The sequence below is a fragment of the Aedes albopictus genome, chromosome 3 (genome assembly GCF_035046485.1).
Source record: "Aedes albopictus strain Foshan chromosome 3, AalbF5, whole genome shotgun sequence".
NCBI lineage: Eukaryota > Metazoa > Arthropoda > Insecta > Diptera > Culicidae > Aedes > Aedes albopictus.
In genome coordinates, this window is record NC_085138.1 from 123,179,792 (window position 1) to 123,201,849 (window position 22,058).

At 37.9% G+C, this 22,058-nt stretch overlaps 1 protein-coding gene across 1 annotated transcript; it reads right to left on the reverse strand.

Moving 5' to 3' along the window:
- Positions 1 to 4,842: 4,842 nt before the first annotated feature.
- On the reverse strand, positions 4,843 to 21,840 carry LOC109413944 (mitochondrial import receptor subunit TOM40 homolog 2). The gene is made up of 4 exons (XM_019687675.4): positions 21,445 to 21,840; positions 20,983 to 21,311; positions 5,408 to 5,632; positions 4,843 to 5,128 (listed from the first exon to the last, which is right to left on the reverse strand). The coding sequence occupies exons 1-4, from the start codon at positions 21,763 to 21,765 to the stop codon at positions 5,020 to 5,022; spliced, it is 984 nt and encodes a 327-aa protein (XP_019543220.4). The 5' UTR covers positions 21,766 to 21,840; the 3' UTR covers positions 4,843 to 5,019.
- Between the last annotated feature and the right edge of the window lie 218 nt (positions 21,841 to 22,058).

Below are 22,058 nucleotides of genomic sequence, written 5' to 3' on the forward strand. Positions count from 1 at the left end.
CTGTCATAAGCGGCAAAATAACAAGTCACATAACAAAAATTTGTTCCTGAAAAATCAATTTAATAACATGTTTTGTTAGTGGCAATAACAACTTAATAACAGTGAATTTGGGAAATATTTCAATAACAAATTTTGATATTAAAGAGTTGGAGTTAGAGTTAGAAATTAGGGTAAAAACTAACTTTTTTTACTCATTTTTGGGTAATGATTTTAAGTGTGTTATTCTATTTTTAGAAAATCATAGATCACATAAAAAAAATTTCGATTTCATTATAAAACTTACAAACATGGACGGGATTTGAACCTCCAATCCTGCTATCGTAAATTTTCAGTCGCCTTTACCAATGAGGCTATCACAGCACTTGCAGTGAGGGACGATAGAAGCTTTATTGGTTCTACGTATTGCCAGTTTCCCCATTCCCCCATTTCATGTTTGCCAGTCACAGGACAAAAATAGACAGAGATTTGAATGCAAGATCAAACAATGAACCTCTCTCTCTTACCAACAGCGCTATCGCGGTGCGCAGACATGCGCACTGAAACACTAATAAGGGAACGTCCATAAATTACGTCACGCTTTGAGGGGGGAGGGGGGGTTCAGCAAAGTGTGACGACCCATGCAAAAAATTCTGAGGTTTCATACAAAAAGTGTGACATAGGGGGGAGGGGGGGTTGAAAATGGTCGATTTTTGCGTGACGTAATTTATGGACATTCCCTAACAGTGGTGGCATGGCCCGTCGTCGGCTATTTCCAAGGAGTAAAGAGAACGATGAAAAAGTTCTAGGTAGTCGACTATTTATGATTGAGCTTCGTCATGGGGTGTATTTTGGCGGCGACAAAGATTCTTTCCGGACGGAGATGATTTTTATTTTATTTTTTGTTTTGTTCGCGTTGTGAGAACGGCGATTATACACGTACCTACGTGAGCGAAGGTAAAAGGTAATTATATCATATGCCGATATGATTACTTCTGCAGATGCTGTTTAGTTTTATTCTGTTTAGGATTATTTTTAGTAATGAAAAAAGATATTTATGACATAATGTCAAACAATATATGATCGAATAATAATAGATCGAAAGGAAAAAGTTATAATAGACAAATGCAATCACCAATTGAGCAGAATTGTCTGTATAGTTGACATTTTTATTGATTAGAATTATTTAGTAGGTACCATATTTGCTATCTCCACTCTCACTAACATTCTAATTCGTAATACATAGTCTGTTCGGTACTTTTTGACGTTATAATTAGAGGTTAGAATAGCAGTACTGTTAAAATGACATATAAATTCAACTAAGTTTACTCAATTTTGAGATAAAAAAAACTCATTTGCAGATGTATCACTTTTTGAAGCTAAAATTTTACTTAACCTATAAGAATTGGGAATCGTAGAAAAGTGATAGGAATTTGGCACCGTAACGGGACTGGGATATTGAAAAAAGGAAATTAATACAAAGATAAACATATCAATAGCTATGATGCTATATTTACCCAAAACTCAAATTATAGCAATGAATAAAATGAAAAATACGGAAGAGTCTGATGAAATTTCTAGATATTGCAATGCCTTTATATTATTTTTCATAATATGAAACAGCAGACAATAAAATAAAGCAGGTAAACTATGTAATGGTTATATCTGCGATAAATTTTCTCCGATTTTGACAATATTGATCTCATTTGATCCAGATTTATTTTTTCCATCAAAAACAAATCCGACTGAACCGATCTGGTCATCGTGAGTTAAGAAAAAACCTGAATTCAGTAACAAATTTTGAAAACGACGTATAATCAATGGTGTAGCATTGATTATACGTCGTTTTCAAAATTTGTTACTGAATTGCCATACACGTGGAATTTTCCATAAACCAGCTGCAATTGGCTTCTTTAGTGGTGTTGAGATAATTCCATATTCACAATCTACATGCCAAACTGAGCCGAAATCCAAATTTTCATGAACTTTGGTACCCGGGAACCTATTTAAAAATCGATTTAAAGTTTGTATGGGAGCGATTTGTCGAATCACCCCTCGTCGCATTTCGTACTGGGCGGAGCTGTCAAGCAGTTGCCCAGCTGTCAAAAGGTGATTTCAAAAAATCTTTTTGTAATTGAATTTAGCTATCAAAATAAAGTTTTAAAAATCTGAAAAAAATCATACTGGCTTATAAAAAGGTGCTCTTTCGAATAAAATCAAAAAATCAATATATTATTCTTAATTCAAAAACCCAATTGGTGATTGGTACAAATTAAGTACCTTACCAAGAAAAAAATGTTAAATTTAAATTTATACGTTCAATATGTAGTCCGTCCAAAGTCTTACACCTTCATGTAACGTTTTTAATTAAATTTTGTTTTAGATTTTATAGAGACATTTTAAAATCTTCTCCTGTGTGATAGGGATAGGATTTTTCAAAACACCATCGTTCTTCTTCTGCTATGTTCTGCTATGTTCTCGTTTAGATGTATGCAGGGTACTGCGCCACTTGGGCAGTGGCTGGTATTTTGGGTACTTTTCAGCTACAACTCAGTCAATGTCAGAAATTTAGCAAAACCTCGCGCCGCCCAGCAGGGACTTTGTTTTGTACACATTACAGCACCTCCATGTCACGTAATATACCACACCTCTTATCAAATGTGATACCGTAAGCGTACCATACTTTGCGCACCTAGGGCCTAACTTTGCGCACTTTTCAAAAAATCGTTAAACAGTTTTTCTGGTGCATTATGCAAACTTTTTCCCACGGAATACTAGCAAGTGATATGGGGCATGCACTTTGTCTCAGTTTGGATGTAATGATAAATGGAAGAGGAAGACAAATTGATGAGTGAATATGCAGTTGCTTTCCCTCAAATGCTGTAAATAACGTTGTAGAATGACGTAGGTTTTGTTTCAAAATTTGTTTTAGTTTAGATAGCAATACCATAAAGTATGTGTGCACTCTCAATAATACAATAATAACCAAACTTGTTCCACAACAGAATGTAATATTGAAATGTTATTTAAGGGCTGCATACCAATTGCTTGGTCATAACAAAATAAGATTGTCCAACAAAACATGTTATGGAAACGTAATGCCTTGATAATTCAATAATAACAAAACAAGATATAAAAACAGGTTTTGTGATTTCGTAGTTATTAATTTGATATTCCCCTCTGCTCGGGTAGACATTGAACCACACATATTTGTTGAAATTTACATACTAAAACTTAACGTAAAGTTGCCTCATTTTTTGAAGCGTGGTAAAATGTGCTAACTTACCATAACATTTTTATATACAAAAATCGTTAAATACGTTAAGTTAAAGATATCAAACGTAAATTTAGTTAATTATCTTTGAAATGAGCCAAAAATAATTAAAAATTGAACTATAGATGACGAAGATATCACCAAATCACTTTTCCATGTTTTACGAAAGTGACCCCAAACTTTTGGCCGATACATCATATTGAGGGGTGACCCCAAACTTTTGGTCGATGACATCAAGGATTAATTTACTTAATAACTTTTTTCTAGATTTTTTAGCTAAGTTCTGTAAAAAGTAGTTGAAAGCTAATAGAAAATGGGTCATATTACAGCTCTCATCTTAAAATTTGGTCGACCCAACTTCTAGCGACACTGCCGTAAGTTTATATTCATTTTTTAGAAAATTTGGCAACTTTGGGTTAAGTTTACATACAAATTTTTTTGAAAAAGTTTGTTTTAAATCATGTTTAAAGTTTCTTTGACTTATTATCTTTTGAATGAAACCTAGGGTATTGAAATCGGACGCAAATTGGCGGAGATATGGGCCTAAAAAAATGACATGTTTTTGAGGGGGTGACCCCAAACTTTTGAACGGGAGTGTACATGCATAGGCAGGCGGCCCGGCCCGTCTAGGTGGTAATGTGACGATAGACGGGGATATGAGGTCGGATTTTGAGGAGAGCAGAGCTCTGTTGGACGCTCCTTCCATGTTGTCGACTCAAAATGTTGCTCATCTGTCATATGTATTTATATCAAAAAACTAACACCACATCGGCTAATTTCCAACAGTTCAAAAACGTGTGCACACAATTGATAAAATTAAATTGATTGCAGCATTTCCTGAAATCCTTACGCCATTTACATCCGTCCACAATCACAAAACGGTTTTTCCTATCCGGTTCCACCACAGGCGATAGAACAGATATCAGACCGCTCATTGAAATCACGCTTTTCAACCTGTCAGCAACGGTCGCATTTCCGCTGAAATGCAGTATTTTCAATGAATCGCTTCGTCAGCGCCGATTTAATTTCAAAGGTTCACTGCAGGATGTCAAAACCACGTATAAACGCCGGTGGAGGGTGGAAGTTGGAGTGAAACCGAAATGAAAATGCCATGAGCATCACCTCGTGTGTGGTTACCGATTCGTGTTACAGGTAATGAATAAAGATGTTACATTGATACGATTCGGAGCATTTCTTTTGGGGGTTAATTCGTTTTCACCGATAATTTCCTTTATTGAAAATTCCAGGGGTCGATTGAAGGGCACAACAAAACAAGTCATTTTTGCTATAGTTGCATGTAACATTAATTGTTTCTTATTACAATATCATACACTACTCTTCAGACACGCCACTTCCCTCCCCAACTACGTCACAAGAAGTTGGAGCATGTGACTAGGATCAATTTATAAAGGAAAATGTTTTATTAATAGTAATTATTATTTGATTTTTTTTTTTCAAATGGTTCAAAGAATTATATAAGACGTAGAGATGCTTCAAACAATTGAAGAAGGTCATAAATTTCATAAAAGTTGCTTGATATAGTGTATTAAGGATACAATCAGCATAAACAAAAGAAATAAGGTACTTCCCGATAAATTCTTTAAGGTTCAACTATAATTTTCATTTCCCCAGCAATCCATCACTAATAACGCTACATCCCGGCTTCCACTATTTTCTACCCACTAAGCGTACCTGAGCAGGATGATCCGCCGCAGGATTCCCTGGAACAGCTAGCAGCTGTTGCCGCCACCTAAAAGCGGCGAATCCGATTAAACCAAATTAGAGTCCAAATCAATTTTGAATCCACACTGGAACGTGTTTTTCGGAATGCAAAATAATAGACTGATACCGATTCCGACTGGCATCTCCGATAGCTTCCTACGTTTCGTTTCGTTTCATTCCAAGTCCGAAAAAAGTGTGTGCAAATTGCGTCCGGAATCCGATTTGATGCATGCCGCGTTGCATCGCGCGTGTGAAAAGAAAACAAAACGGGAAAGAAATTAATTCAGTGTTTAATCCGATTTGGGCGATTTGGCGAAACGTGTAGGTAGGAATGTGTGAATGCGTTGGAATCCACCAACTGGGCTGGTGTTTTCGGGCATCACAAAGTCGGGAAAAATAAATAAATTGAAACTAGCCTTCCCTCGCAATACTCACCTCTGATAGGTAAAACCAACGGACCAATCGGAATCGAACAGCCCTCTAATGGTACAATCTGGTCGCTCGATTCGATAGTATACGGTACCTATGGCTTTGCCTTCCCGATGACTGCACGCCAGCGAGGATCCGATTTGCAGGTCACGATTGACCTTCCGCCAGTAGCTTAGATCGAATGCCTCCCTGGATCCGGTAATAGCAAATGAGTATTTTTCGCGGCTGTACCTGTTGGTATAGAATGTAAAGAGCAAAGTTTGATAATAGTTTGGTAACAAGTTGTTGTTCTGCAATTGCTCAATTTCTAATTTCTGTTTTCATATAGTTGAGTGCCCTGTGAGACGCTTTATGCCCATAGCAATTTTTGGTTTGTCATAAGACCATTTATTCATTTTATTCAGTACTATGTACTAGGGGCGGGACAGTGCCTAATACCGATACTAATACCGCCAAATAAATATTAGTTTCCTAATCTTCATGATTCACCGAATAATTTTTTGTGTAGTATGTCATGATTTTCCATACAACAACCAACTGTCACGAATACAAAAGATGGAGATACGGTTCGTCGAAGGTTTTTCTTTAATTTGTTCAATTATAAACCCTAATTTGTTTTAATTATGTATTTTAGCTGTGAAAATAACGTCAGTTTCACTGCACTGGATGGCTCTCGAAAGCCCATATCGCTGGACGTAGGAAAATCAAAAAGGTAGCTCCATCAAATGTGATTCAATGCACTTCAATTGCAAGTCCTAAGCAGCAGCTGATTGCGGAAAACCGTTGTCTTCAAATGCGTATATCCAATACCTAAATATAAAAGAAAAACTAAATAAGCTGACTGCGTTTGTAAACTGTTCATATTTCCCTTGATATTTACAGAATGTGAAAATTGGAATTAACAGAACTGGGAATTTGTCTACTCCAATGCCGTTTAAGGCTTTGGTGCACTGATAGTTTAAGTTTGTAGGGCCTAGCTAATTGAATACTGAACTAGATATTGGCCATATTGATCTGGAGATAGACTCTCGGTAATATTTTAGCTGGCGAATTATCGGTGTGCTTTTGATGATTGTAGATGCAAGCTTTTGGGACGTAGATGTCAATACGAGATACCACAGTTTGGAGGTCCACCAGCGATATTTGCGGGATCGTTGCTCCGGGACTGAAAAGTACGATAGAATAGCGATATGCAACCGATTTCATACAACCTGAAACCAACGCATTTCTTGTTGCTGACATTTCAAATCGACCCAGTTCAAAAAGCATGGCATACTTCGTTCAAAAATGGATTTCATCTGGTATTAATATTTCTAATACAGGTCGGACTCGATTATCCGGGTGACTCCAAAATTATTTCACCCCGGATAATCGAGCCATGCTTTTTTTGTTATTTTTGATGTTCTTCAATCAAATACTGTTCGTTAAACATAGAAGCTAACATACATAACGCTGTAGTGCCTAAACTCAACGTCTGGTATTACTACAACCATGTTTTTTAAAAATGAAGTTTTTGCTGAAAAATGTGAAAAAATAAAAACAATTTACAAATAGGCTTAATCATACTTACAGGTGATGTATTTGATGTTTATCACATTTTTTGACATATTGTAATCTAAAAATTTGTAAACAAAGCAAAAACAAACTTTTCCCCGGATAATCGAGCCGTTATTCCCGGATAATCGAGCCCCGGATAATCGGGCCCCCGGTTAATAGAACCCCCGGATAATCGAGTCCGACCTGTACTGCTTAATACCGCTAATGAATATTAGAGCTGTCCCGCCCCTAGACTATGTACATTTTTTTAGGATTGAGTCAAAAATCATAATTCTAAAATTTCGGCTGCTTCTCTTCAACCTAGAGTGCTTTCTACGCTTGTATATTCAGTATTCACTCACGATCTGGTTAGCCAGCCTTTTCCGCTGTATTCCGCGTCGTCATCCCGATTTCGGCGAATACATTCTTTGCAGGGTACCTAACTGTCATTTCTGTAGCATGCCTTGCCCATAGTATCCTCACAGCAAGCACGTGTGCAGAAAAAGGGATTTGGGGCTTTAACCCGAACCTTACCGTATTAGATATCAGTAGGTCGGCTCCAGAGGCACGTTCTCTTCCATTTGGGACATTTGGGTCATCGTCATGAACACGACCCTATTCATCATCTACCTGAGGGAGAGGGAAAGGAATAAAGGATGGAATGGGGAAAGGAAAGTAGGGGATAGAATCTTCACCCTTGAAGAGGGTACTAAAGCATAAGCGTACCACAGTGCCTTAAAACAGTGCCCTGAAAACCTGTACATTCAGGTTTCTGAAACCAGTTTCACTTAATAATAGGTGTTTACTTAGTACTCGGAAACGCAGTTGCGCAAAAACTGGACAGTTATATTTCAAATGATAGGAAGTTCCATAATTAGTCTTACAGCTATCACATACAAATGAATCACCTTGCTGAATAGTCGCCATGTAATAGCTGAGTCGGCCAATTCTGCTCAGACAGATTTGTTGGATACTCGTTACCCCTAGAGATGGCTCAGCACAATACAATTTTGTTTGACGACATGACTCCAAACTATAGGGCACTGCATTGTCTTGATTTTGTATGGGATTTCGACGTTTCTTGGCCTTGTTGTTTACTCAATTTTTGTAAAAGTGAAAGAGAAGGAGAGAATTTCATGCAGTGCCCTATTTCTGTATTCTTTGTGCTGGGTGGCAGCCCAGGTGCCATTCTAAAGCTTTACCCAACACTTCGACACCCGAATAGCTGGCTCAGGGCAAATGAAGTCATGTGATGCCCCATTGAAGGCTAAATCATCAGCCATTTCGTTTCTAGCGATGGAAGAATGGCCATGACCGGGTACTCATACAAGGTGAACAACGTTTGTCGAAATCAGCTCCTCGATTTGAGTTCGACAGGCGACAACAACGAAGTGCGTGTTGATCTGCGATTCACAGGAGTTTGCTCCAGTCCACGGCATAAAGATCACAAGGCTAGTAACGTATGTAAACATCAATTTTGGATGTAAATATGAGACGTCGTCCTTATCGTTTCACGCTGATCAAATTGGTGTGGAGTACTAGATCATTGTACTCACGCCTATGAACGATTTGAATTACGTCATCAAAAAACTGTCAGATTTTCGGAAGATATCACCTTTTGAATATTGTACACCGTGCTCCAGTAAAGCGAGTACCCATAGGGCTCTGCATTGTTTTGATTTTGTATGGGATTTTGACGTTTCTTGGCCTTGTTGTTTACAAAACTTCTGTAAGAGTGGCAACTCTTCCTTACCGTCCTTATGGATCCAAGCTTGCCTTCTAGATGTTGCCACCTTCTGGATCTTGAACTGGGTTCTCTGTAGAGTACAGTAAACTCGTGGTCAATTCTTCACCGTCATATACTATCCTCCTGCCGCTGCTAAAGATCGTCCTCGGCACGCGTCAGTCGAACATACGAACTGTTTGCATGTTTATAACTTTCTATTTTTTTTTTTTTTCAATGGTTTGCACCACAAAACACTTGCCAATAGGGGAAAAAAGCAACAAAATGCCAAGAGGGGGTGAAATGGCTGAACTCATAAAATCATTCCTGAATGTGATTTGATCATTACTATAGGTGAATGGTGTCAAGATATGTTTGCATAAAACATTCTTCTAGAAGATAGGCCGCCAAACCCACGGGAAATCTTTTGATTTCCCAATGAAAATAGGCAACTTTCGGTTTTTCGTGCTTGCAATTAAAGTTTTCTGATGATTTTATTACCAGCCAAGTGTTTCCAAGGAGATTGAGACACACATGGAGGCGCATGGTTGTTGATGTCTATGCTATCCATGTTAGGGGTCATTCAAATACGACGACCGTCGTTTAGTGGGGAGGGGGTAACACTCCATGTATTGAGTATATGAAAAAGGCAAGACAGAGGAGTGAAAAGGAGCCGAATATGTCCAAAAAATGATGGACGTAATTTTTTTAATGTTTTCATGAAGTGGCATCTTACCCCATGGCAGTGGCGTTTTTGCACCAATTCCGTTTTGCGAACCAGTTTGCAAAATCGCTAAAAATCTATGAAAATGAATTATTTAAGTTAAGTGTATATATTTTTTTGGAGTATCATGCAATAATTGACTACTCAAGTAACCACAAGCATTATATCATAACATCAATTCAATCGTATTATAGTTTAGCTAATGCGAGATAACTTTTAGTCTACACCTGTTAAGTAATAAAGCGTTTACTCTACATTATGAAAGCATTGAAGCATTATGGGATTTTGACAGTTCGGTATAGTAGTGTAGAATTAGCAACTAGTTAAAATACACAAAAATAAAAACAAAACAAAAATTTCGGTATAGTTGTATAATGACGCTGTTTAATGCTTCATCGCATTACCATGTTAAAAGCTTTATGGCAATCAAGAATGCAAGGATTTATCACTTTATATGTGCCTTTACTAATGCTTTCATCGTTGTAAACAGAAAAAAAAACCTCAGTTCGAAAAAAATCTGTAAAACATTTTTAGAAACACAACCATTTAATAGAAAAGAAAAACAAAGCCAAATTTTCATGGATTGCTGCGTAGAACTTGGATTATTATGCTCAGATGTTGCTGTTTGAAAATTTATGTTGTGTAGGTATTTTTTTTTTTGGTTTCTGCTCGGGACATGAACACAATCAGATGCTGAGGGAACAAAAATTATGTGGGGTTGAGATATTGGTTTCCTTATTTAGCATAGTGTCTCGTTTGCAATTTTTGGAAGTATCTTGCAACATACAGGGGATAGACAAAATGATCGGGACAGGCAAAATTTTCACTTCTCAAAAAATGTTCAACTAGCTGTAACTTTTCGAAAAGTCCATCGAATATTCTATAATTTGTACTGTAAGTTTATCAACTAGTTGTGTATCAGTGGTACAAATTTTGGAAATATCGGGCCGTTTTCCACGAAGTTATAAAGATTCTTGGAAAACGGTGAAATTATCCGATAGCCAACTTTGAGCTTTTATATCTCCGGATTCAATGAACCGAATGCAATGAAATTTTGACCATTTATTACTTATATAATGAGCTATGAAAAACCGTTGACATAACTTAAAGTTCTTAACTCGGAAGAAAATTACAACGATTAGTTTATTTTTCTAATAAAACACCAAATTATCCAAAACTTCAACATCGTCTCAAAATTCAAGATGTAAACTATAGATCATTTAACTTCCCTCTAAGTGACATATATATGATTGTGTTTTGAAGGAAAGTAACAACATAGCCGCCAACAAATTGAAAAAGTAATGGAATACATATTAAAATTAGACCAATTTGCTAAAAAATCGTAAAAAAAAATAAAATTGCTATAACTTTTTCCCTTGTTGAAAATTTCAAGTTAAGTCAAATGTTTTTCAGAGTTCATTATATAAGTCATGAATGGTTAAAATTTCATTGCAATCGGTTCAATAAATCCGGAGATATAATAGTTCAAAGTTGGCTATCGGATAATTTTATCTTTTTCAAGAATCTTTATAACTTCGTGGAAAACGGCCCGATATTTCCAAAATTTGTACCACTGATACACAACTAGTTGATAAACTTACAGTAAAAATTTTAGAATATTCGATGGACTTTTCGAAAAGTTACAGCTAGTTGAACATTTTTTGAGAAGTGAAAATTTTGCCTGTCCTGATCATTTTGTCTATCCCCTGTATGTTGCAAGATACTTCCAAAAATTGCAACGCGCTTCCATTATAATGCACTAACAAAATATTTAAAAATATTATTCCTGGTCATGACAACATTGTTAATGAGTTTTCTCAACATGGCTTCCATTGGAATCCAGGTCGGTGGTCGGTGCATTATCGGTGGTTTCAATCAGCATCACCATAAGATCGTCTTAAATTTCTTTCAACTCATGCCAGACTTAGAAGCATAACTCAACAATACTAGGATTTATAGCGTTCTCAATGCAGCCTGATTGGCCAACATCAAAAATGTCTTAAATTTATTCCAACTTAAACAAGGGTAAGAAGTATTACTCCAGAGTACTCAGGTTTATAACGTTCTTGATGTAGGTTTAGGGCCTTTTTAGGGCCCATATAGCCGAGGCGGTAAACGCACGGGTATTCAGCATGACCATGCTGAGGGTGACGGGTTCGATTCCCGGTCGGTCCAGGATCTTTTCGTAAAGGAAATTTCCTTGACTTCCTTGGGCATAGAGTATCTTCGTGCCTGCCACACGATATACACATGCAAAATGGTCATTGGCAGAGGAAGCTCTCAGTTAAAAACTGTGGAAGTGCTCATAGAACACTAAGCTGAGAAGCAGGCTTTGTCCCAGTGAGGACGTTACGCCAAGAAGAGGAGAGAGGAACCGGAGGAACTTGGCACAGCATCGCACTGCGTCGCGGTTGGGTTTCCGGGTAGGTGTTCTTGATTGGAAGTAATAATGGAACGATGAAAATCTAAATCTGATGCTTGAGTTTTTTATTGTATTTTTCATGTACAAAACTGTTCTTATGCGAGAACAGTTGCTCTTGATCAAGAACGGATGAAACAAGTTCAACAGTTCTTGTTATGAACTGAACCTCAAGTATTCTTGGAGGTGTTTTTAAAACCACATATTGACGAAGAATAGTTGTGCTCAGCTGAAACTCCGATAAGATCAACTAGAATAAGCAATGTTCTGATAAAACTATCATAAAAACAAATAAAACCAAATAGAATAAATATTGTTACTTGGGTTATGTACAGTCCCCACTTGAATAAACTACCAATTCCTTGATCAACAATCTGTGGCTAGGTATGTTGTCGATGCTGTAACATATGTAACAATACACAGTATAAATTTTGTATTTCTGGAAGCGCAGCGTGAAGAAGTACACGCAAAACAAGAAAAGCTACCAAAAATTGAGATATGCCTTTTCTACCAATTTATGTATTAAAAACGTACAGAAAATGTGATAAATCATAATCCATTCGTTGTATTAAGATGCGCTACACGGTTTCATAGCTTCCATACCACTACACACAAACACCTCCATTCAAACCCGAGAAGTTGAACCGGGTTGCGTCTAAAAATAACTTTCGCTTCGCTGCTGAGCTTCGCGTCCTATTGTCTACATGGAATTTTCCACTTGCAAACAGCAACCTGCTGGATGCGGGCTTTTCAGTGCACAATGGGTCTAGAGTCGTATTTACGAAGACAAAAATGTTTCTGCCAAGTTCTGCCATTTCTTTTTTTTTCATTATTGTGAAATGATTACGGTCAATCAAGTGTGGCTTATCCAAAAATCTGCTGATTATTTATTCTCTATACAATAACAGAATGTTTTACAAAGTTATAGAAAATTTACAAAAATAAAACATTCGATTGATTTGTCTTTATTAAAGAGACTTCCAGCCCTTGGATAAAACATTCGAATCATTACAACTTTTCGAAAAGTTTTCAATAAATTGCAACTTTTTTGCCTTTGGTCATATTTTAGTCGAGTCCAACGATACATGAAGACCAATACATTAGTCATAAACTTTCAAAATTTAATTTAATTCGGTTCGCTTAGTCCTAAGGTACAGTAATTTGATAAATGGAAGTCAAAAACTAGATATAGATAGAAGGGCTCTAATTTCGTGTAAAGTTGAATAATCAATCAAGCCCAAATTTGCACCAATTAAATCAAACTCGTTGAGGAACAAGTAATCAAAATAGTTTTGGTGGACTTTATAAAAGGATACAAATTGCTAAAAATGTTTTAGGCAATTTTTAAAACTTAGCATGCTTTTGTATATACCACTAGGCGGTGCTAGAGGTCAAGCAAATTTTAAATTTAATATATCTCAGAATTCTGGTCACTTACAAAGTTGGTGTCTTTGACAATGTTGTTTGGTAGGTCAAGGGCTTACAGTTAATGGTCCACTTGTTTCGAAATTTTGCCACAAGGAAGCGCAAGTTACACATTTGCAAAATTATGGAAATGAATGTTTTTTTTCGTAAAGCAATCAAAAAGCTGTAATTTAGTTTTCTTTGAACATATTTAAGTCAAGTCAAAGGTTTTTCAAAGAGCTATATATTAGTCATAAATGTGCAAAATTTCATTTCATTCGGTTCACTTAATCCAGAGATATAGCACTTTAACGAAGAACACTCAAATATGAAACATTTTACTAGAGTCGCTCCAACTTCATGTAAAACTATCCAATCGAGCTCAAATTTGTACCATTTATAGTTAATTAGTTGTGCAACTAGCATATAAAACTTGAGAATATTCCATACATATTATAGAAAGTTACAGGTTGCTGAATATATTCGAGATAATAAGTAAAAGGTACATTTTTCTTCTAATTTGCAACTAGCGCCGTCTACTGGCAGAATCCTGAACCAATAGCAATCAACTGAAACGCCTTAATAAACCAAACAACATTGTCGAAGAAACCAATTTTCTAAGTAATCAGAGTTCTGAGATATATGGAATATAACAATTAGTTTATCGTCAGCGCTACCTAGTGGTGGAATTTTGAATCAAACGGCCCATCACCAGTAAAACCTTGGCTGGCCTAACAACTTTGCCAAGTATACCGAATATTTAAGTAATCATGGTGCTAAGATGTACGGTACGGAAATTTCGGCAGTGCTACGTCTTGCTGTCTGTGATATCTGTCATACCAGAGACAAACAGACGTAACACTGATGAAATGTTTATACCAAATATCTCATCATCCTGGTTACTTAGAGAGTTGGTGTCTTCGGCAATATTATTTGGCTGGTCAAGAACTAACAAATGATGAGTCGTTTGATTCAAAATTCCACCACAAGGCAGCGCTAGTGAGCAAACAAATATTCTATTCCATATATCTCAGGACTCAGATCACTTAGAAATTTGATGTCTTCGGCGATGTTGTTAGGTTGGTTACGGCCGCTCAGTTGATTAGCTGATTGGTTCAAGGTTCTGTCAGTAGGCGGCGCTGGTTACGAATTAATTGAAGCATGCAACTTTTATTTATTATTTCAAATATATTCAGCAAGCTGTAACTTTTTCAAAAATGCACCAAATATTCTCAAACTTTTCCTGCCAGTCGCACAACTAGTAAGCTATAAACGGTACAAATTTGGGCTCGATTGGATAACTTCACATAAAATTGGAGCAACTCTAATAAAGTAGTTCATATTTGAGTGTTCTTCGTTTAATTGCTATATCTCTGGATCAAGTGAACCGAATGAAATGCAACATTGCACAATTATGACTAATACATAGCTCTTTGAAAAACCTTTGACTTGACTTAGACACGTTCAAAGAAAACAAACTTACAGCTTGTTGATTGCTTCACGAAAAAATATCAATCATTTGAATGATTTAGCAAATGTGTAACTAGCGCCGCCTAGTGGACCATTATAACTGTAAGCCCTTGACTCACTTAACAACGTTGTCGAAGACACCAACTTTCTAAGTGGTGAGAGTCCTGAGATATGTGAAATTTAAAATTTGCCGTTTATTGGTGGAATTTCTAATTAAACGATCCATCACCATCCATCATGGCATCGCACATAAAATTATTAGAAAGCAGATTTTTGAATCAGTTTAACCAGACGAACCACCCTAACATAACAATAATAGGGAATAGGGTCAACAATTGAAAATAAACTTTCTAAAACACAATATTTGTCTTAAAACTTAAAGCTGAAGCTTAAACAGTTTTGTCTTCGCAAATACGGCTCTGGACCCATTGTGCAGTGTGGCGGCTGTATCACTTCCATCACCAAGCCACGTTTGTGTTGATGATGATGGCTTTCAGCCTCTTGACTATTCATGTGCAGTAATAGCCGTGCTGGTAAGAGCGCATGGTACTGTGTATTACCATGATTGTGCCTCGGTTCGATTCCCGTCGCCGCCCGTATTTCTTTTTAAACATGTATTGGTATTTGATGCCGCCGCTGCTGCCATGATCAGTCTTAAAATAGAACAAATAATGAGAAACCAGTGCGACAGAGCACACGCACACATGCGAAATTTTCCTTTTCCAGATTCTAGGAAGCCAATACAATTTTTGGTATACTGCCACCTACCAATTTTTGTATTTGCAAGGCCCTAATACAATATTTGTATATGTTTCATACCCAACTGTATTAGAATCTGCCAATCTCAGGTTGCGTGTACTAATCATTCTGGATGATGGGACCAATTTGTAGCACATCGTTCAGGGACAGTTCGAACCAAGAGCTGCAGTAGCACTTTGCCAGCTACATTAGAACTCTGCTGATACTAATGTTCTGCCCGACAACAACAATAGCGCGAGATTCTGGCGTAGCTATAGAGTCGACGCACTACCAGGCGATTGGAGGGGCTACGCGGAGCGGTTCGAAATGATGGTGTATTCAGCTGTCTCATCTGTGGCTGTGGTTTTTCACTGGTTCATGACACGAACATTGCACAATGGTCCGAATCTACGTTTTAGCAGGAAAAAAATCCGTATCTCTGTTTTCGTTAATTTTAGGCGTTTGGTGTCTTCAGAGAAGTTGTTTGCATTTGTTTGCTGCATCTTTTCCAAAACTCCACGTCCTAACTCAAATCTGGAAAAGATTTTTTTAATTTTAAGTCATACGCGATCGAGTTCTTCAGCAAAGTTGTAGGCAATGCTATTTCGAGCAACTTTGCTGAATACGCCATTTATCTAACTCTTAATTTGAACATAGTAGGTCAATTTTAAGTTTTGACTTAGGGTGAGCCCCCCAAAAACGGTTTTTTCGCAATAACTTTTTTATTTGATTTTTTTTTGAAGATGTGAGCTTCGGAGCATTTGAAGAGCAAGTAATGACGCATATTTGTTCTGAACATTGCATGTTGCTAGGTCTTGTCATTCATATGTTATGGGCAATTTTGACTTAAAAACAACGATGTCTTCAAATGCTTATATCTCATGGAACTGGTAAAATAAAAAAAGTTTTTTAAGCGGCATTTGGAAGGTCACATATAAAGCCAAATTTGGAGCAAATATTACAAGAACGTTATTTTTTAAATTGGAATAAATCGACTCCAAAAATCCCCTTAAAAAATCGAAAAACTACTTATAACTCATACAATTTTAAAGATAGAGTCAAACTGTCTTCGGGAAAAATGTGGGTTTTCACTATACCTAAAAGTTTCCCATACACGACTTTTTTGTAAAACGTGAAACAAAAGCTTGAAATTGATAATTTGTTTTTAAAGAATATAATCGTTCTGATTTCCTAGAAAAACATAGCATGTACCCCTAAGAATCAAATTATCAATTTCAAGCTTTTGTTTCACGTTTTGCAAAAAAATGGTGTATGGAAAACTTGTAGGCATGGTAAAAACCTACATTTTTACCGAAGACAGTTTGACTCTATCTTTAAAATTGTATGAGTTATAAGTAGTTTTCGATTTTTTAAGGGGATTTTTGGAGTCGATTTATTCCAATTTTAAAAATAACGTTCTTGTAATATTTGCTCCAAATTTAGCTTTATATATGACCTTCCAAATGCCGCTTAAAAAACTTTTTTTATTTTACCAGCTCCTAGAGATATAAGCATTTGAAGACATCGTTGGTTTTAAGTCAAAATTGCCCATAACATTTGAATGACAAGACTTAGCAACGTGCAATGTTCAGAACAAATATGCGTCATTACTTGGTCTTCAAATGCTCCGAAGCTCACATCTTCGAAAAAAATCAAATAAAAAAGTTATTGCGAAAAAACCGTTTTTGGGTGGCTCACCCTAAGTCAAAACTTAAAGTTGACCTACTATGTTCAAATTAAGAGCTAGATAAACGGCGTATTCGGCAAAGTTGCTCAAAATAGCATTGCCTACAACTTTGCTGAAGAACTCGATCGCGTATGACTTTAAATTTAAAAGTTCTATTCCAGATTTGAGTTAAGACGCGGACCACCCTAATCAAAAATTTTTAGAAAAGATGCAGCAAACAAATTCAAACAACTTCTCTGAAGACACCAAATGCCTAAAATTAACGAAAACAGAGATACGGATTTTTTTCCTGCTAAAACGTGGATTCGGACCATTGTGCATTGGTTGACTGCAATCCTACGAGAGCACGCGGCGTGGCTTCTGGTCCAGCGATGGCTGACCGGACTCTATGTCATCCCACGGCAATATGGCAGAATAGCTACCGTTAACCTGCGACGTCTCGAACTTGTAATGACGCTCGCATGTTTCAAAATCGACGATGGCCGCTCACCGAATGTCCTTTGAACCCTTCAGCTATCTACTAATGTCGAATTCGTTTTTGAACCTGGGTTGGAACTGGATTGGCGGAAAATGTGTAAACAAACAAACGTCAAACAAACTCAAACAAACTTTAGTACAAGCGAAACCGAAGTCGGGTTGGGGTTGAAACTGTGATCTCATCCAGTTCCAACCCAGGTTGGAACTGAATCAAAAACGAATTCGACATAAGTTTCGTGACTGCAACATCTGTGGCTTGATTTACGCCATGTTTGGCTGTAGATTTTGGTTACAGCCCAGTGATTTTGTAATCGCTGAAGTTTGAGCTCTCGACTAACATGGCGCGGATTTGAATTGTTGTAGCAACGTTACACTGCCGCTACCGCAGAGTGGATTTTTTTTATTTCGCAATAACCATCAGTGGCAGAAGCGTAGGACCTATGCGATTACAGCACCCCCACAGTGTTGTCATTAGGTCCTTACACAGCTTTGGAACGGGAATGTATCTTGATCTGTTCTCTAAAGCCATGTTCACTTAGAATCCGGAATCATGTCACATTTTCTAGTGGCGCTCTCAATGAACATAATCATCATTCTTTTGCAGCACTCTGATCATACACTAATCCTCTTTAAATGGTGAAAATTTCATCGATTTTCTTGCAACGAGTGAAAAGTTATTTCAGATTGAAGACAAGAGGAAAAAAAATCTTGCACAAACACGTTGAAAATTTAGCGTGGTCAGGTACGACAGTCGCGAAAAATGTTAATATCGTCAAAACCATTATGTGTTATGTGCACAGATGTTGTTAACCATGGCATAAGGAAGTGTCCTCGGAAGAAAAAAGCTTGGGTTCATTGATAAATCTGCTTTGAATTTGAAGATTTGGCAAGAAGTTCGAACTCTGGGCATGGTTTTTTTACAACAAGAAGTTGAGAACCAATTCATACAAGGATGACAGCCTCAAGAATCGCGTGCTGCTTTTCAAAAACGCACACAAGGGATATGTAGAGGTTTTACCTATTTTGATGAGCTGCCATGACAGCCGGAGACGTTCAGTGGTATCGTCACAGATGGGTAGTGTTTATCAACGAAAAAAACACTCAAATTTCGCGTTTTCTTAATTCACTGAATTGCCCCTCATTTCGCAATAAAAATAAAGTTTGGCAATTTTTCTTCGGAATCCTAGTCAGACTAGTCAAGGCACTCAGGACACTGCATAGATGACCTGATTGTTGAACAAACGTGCGGAAGGGGTTGTTGCTAAAATTTACCACCGTTGTGCAGATTTTTAGAGAGGTCAACACTGAAAAAGTGAGAAAATGTGTGAAAAATAAAAATAAATAATTTCAATGATATTTATCTATGAAAGTACAATAAATAACCTTTGTTTTGAGGGCTTCACCTTTTACGTTTGTTATTCCATGCCTAAGATATACATGATTTTGTCATTCCGGATTCTAAATGAACATAGCTTTACCTTGGGAATTACGGAAAATTATGGATGAAACGGCTTTCCTGGGAAGCTCCCAGTGGAAACGTCTATTTTGCATCCTTGCTAACGGTTGACTAGAATGGGAGTCGGGAAACACGGAGACGCATCATCATTGGAATTTGTGCCCTACTATGGGCTCTGAACGAAGCTGCGGTCAGGAAAGATTCTCCCGACACCAAATAAAAAACACTTATAAACTGCAGTGGCCCTCTACATAGCATAGCAAAGCATAGCATGAATACTTGCACAAATCTTGGATGGAGTTGCAAAGTTGAATATATCCATTGACATTGCTGATGTCGCTACTATCTACAATGTCATAGATTCACTCAGCTCCACACACCTGGCCAAGTCCTTGCAAGCATTTATAAATCCCTTCATCAACTTAGAAAGAGCTCAGAACTGAAGTAGCTTCCAATAGATGAAAGGATGTTGAAAATAGCGAATTTTCAACTTATATGCAGTTATACAGGGTGTTAGGTTCCTGAAGGCAAACTTTTTAAAGGGTGATAGAGGACCATAAATGGAGAAAAAAATTGTTCTACGCATATGGTCAAATCTCAATCGTTACGTAGTTATTGGACTTCCCATGTTTATGACTCTTATTGCCTTAACTGGCAATAACTTGGAAATAGTCAAACTTATCAAAGTTTTTTTTTACCCGTGTTCGAAAGATTATTGAATTTTCTAACAAATGGCATCTTTGAATCGATTGGTTTAGTTAAATAAGTAAGTTTTCTAGAGCAAAATAGCTAAAAATAGTGTATTTTTATTGGTTTTTGTCAATTATCTTTGAAACATGCGTAATAAATTAAAATTCTTCCTTTGGCAAAGCTGTGGCCCCTGTTACACTCTACAATTCGTTCTTTGATACCAAACTTCTATCTCTTATCGTTTTGTTGCAATTTCTATTTTAACATCGTATTTCAGATCATAAATTTGCAACTGTCATGGAAAGCACTTTTTTGCGCATTGTGCCGCACATTTAAATCCTCTATCCTCGTCTATCCTCTATCACCCTTTAAAAAGTTTGCACTCGGGAACCTAACACCCTGTATAGCAAATATATACTGAAGAAAAATTATTTATAAATAAATAATATTGGTAAGATCTCACCAATTGTTGTGTGGTTTTTGTGGTTCAATGCCGATCATCTAATGGTCTTGATTAATGTTCTTCTCTGCAGAGAACAACACAGTACTCAGCAAAGAACAACACAATATGTACTGATCACTAAACACCCGCGCATCTATTGTATTGACTTTCACGCGAGACAATAGCGAACGCGATCGATTATGATGAGATACTCACCCCTTAAGTGCCCCACACAATGCACACGTTTTCGTGTGCGTGACAGTAGTTTGATACATTTCCCATGGGAAAACTGTCAAGAAAACGCAAACCTCGACGGAACGGACGCTATGTGTTCCAGGCTTAAAGCCTGGAAGGAGCGATGCATGCACAGCAAAGAACAACACAATACTTAACACTAAACACCCGCGCATCTATTGTTTTGATTTTCACGCGAGACAATAGCGAACGTGATCGATTATGCTGCCATACACACCTCTTCTTATAAACTGCAGTGGCCCTCTACGGGCATGAAATCGGGATCATACTCGATGAGGATATTCAAGCGTTAAGTATTCCAGCGATGAGTGCTAAAAACTAACAAATGCATGTGTGTATGCAGTTCATCAATTCAATCCGAAATAGTTTACTTTTAAAACTGGCTCTATTCCACGAACAATAGAAGAAATAATACCTCAAGAACCATATATTAAACCGCCTGCAAGCTAAAACCAGAGCCAATCCCCCGAAGGAAAATCCAGCTACGGCATGACAAATGCGCCAAACCTGTCCTCTTGATTATAATTATGACTAACATCAAACAAAATCTTCGCACGTACCTTGCGGCGATTGCCATCTGAGCATTAGTGGTGTCCCGGTACCACTCGTACAGCAGCTCCGCCCCGAACGCCAGCCGGTCGTTGTAGCTAATCAGGTGATCCAGCGTCACCCGGCAGGACTGATGGGTGGGATTGTAGCAACGCAGGGTGGTGGTGGTTCGCGTTCCGGTGTGCTGCAGCGAAAGCCTATCAATCAGCGGGTTCGAATGGGTTTGCGGTTTCAGCTGGATGCTCATTTCCGCGCACAGTGACGCCACCGGCCGGTACAGAAGGAAAATGTTCGAAGCAAGTGTGCCCGGATTTACGTCGAACGCCAGGATAGGTGTTTTCTGAGGATAACACATGCCAATTAGAGGCTTTCTGGTAAGGGAGGCATGTAAAGTGGTGTACAGAAATCTACTGGTAATACTATCTTAACTTTATTTTCTGCAAAAGCTTCAACGTCACTGTAGTACCACTTACCAGAACACTATCGCTGCATTTCCGATGCAGTTGCGCTCCGATACGGAAGCCGGTGGGTGTGATGTGACTCAGATTCCAGCTGGCGCGGATGCTCCGATGTACGGCCAGTGTTTTGAAGGCGTTCAGCTGAAAGCCCTCGAACCATTCCGGCCGCAGGTCGTACGTGCGCTGGTGCAGACTTGAGAAGTCACCCGGATTGAGGGCATGCGAGATGCCCTGAACCGTTATTAGCGGCTTGGGAAAGACGGGTCGCGGTTTGTTATGGTGCCCGGTAGGATAGCAAGACTCTTCGAAACAGGCATTTGCCGCGTGGGGTGACATTTCGGATGACGCGCGTGAACGGTGGATGTCTCGGCAACCGGTTTGCTTCGATACGGTATCACTTGAAATCCTGGGAAAATAAATACTCGCGACATTGATATTCCGCGCCTTGGGGTTCTTATGGCTTCTCTTCTTTATTCTATTAAGTAGACCAGAAGGAAGAGTTCAGACATGAATTAACTTTATTTTGATAGAAGGAAAATACTTCTCCGACATGATTTAGGGTAAACAGGTATAATATGCCCCCCCTAAGCAGAAATGGCAATATATCTGAAACTGGCGCCTTATTCCAT

Excerpts from the sequence above, each read along its gene's own strand:
- LOC109413944 (XM_019687675.4), bottom strand. The coding sequence starts at position 21,765 with ATGTCACCCCACGCGGCAAATGCCTGTTTCGAAGAGTCTTGCTATCCT. Across the intron at positions 21,312-21,444 it reads AATGCAGCGATAGTGTTCTG|AAAACACCTATCCTGGCGTT; the intron begins GTAAGTGGTACT and ends TGTTATCCTCAG. Across the intron at positions 5,129-5,407 it reads GTTGGTTTTACCTATCAGAG|GAAGCTATCGGAGATGCCAG; the intron begins GTGAGTATTGCG and ends AACGAAACGTAG.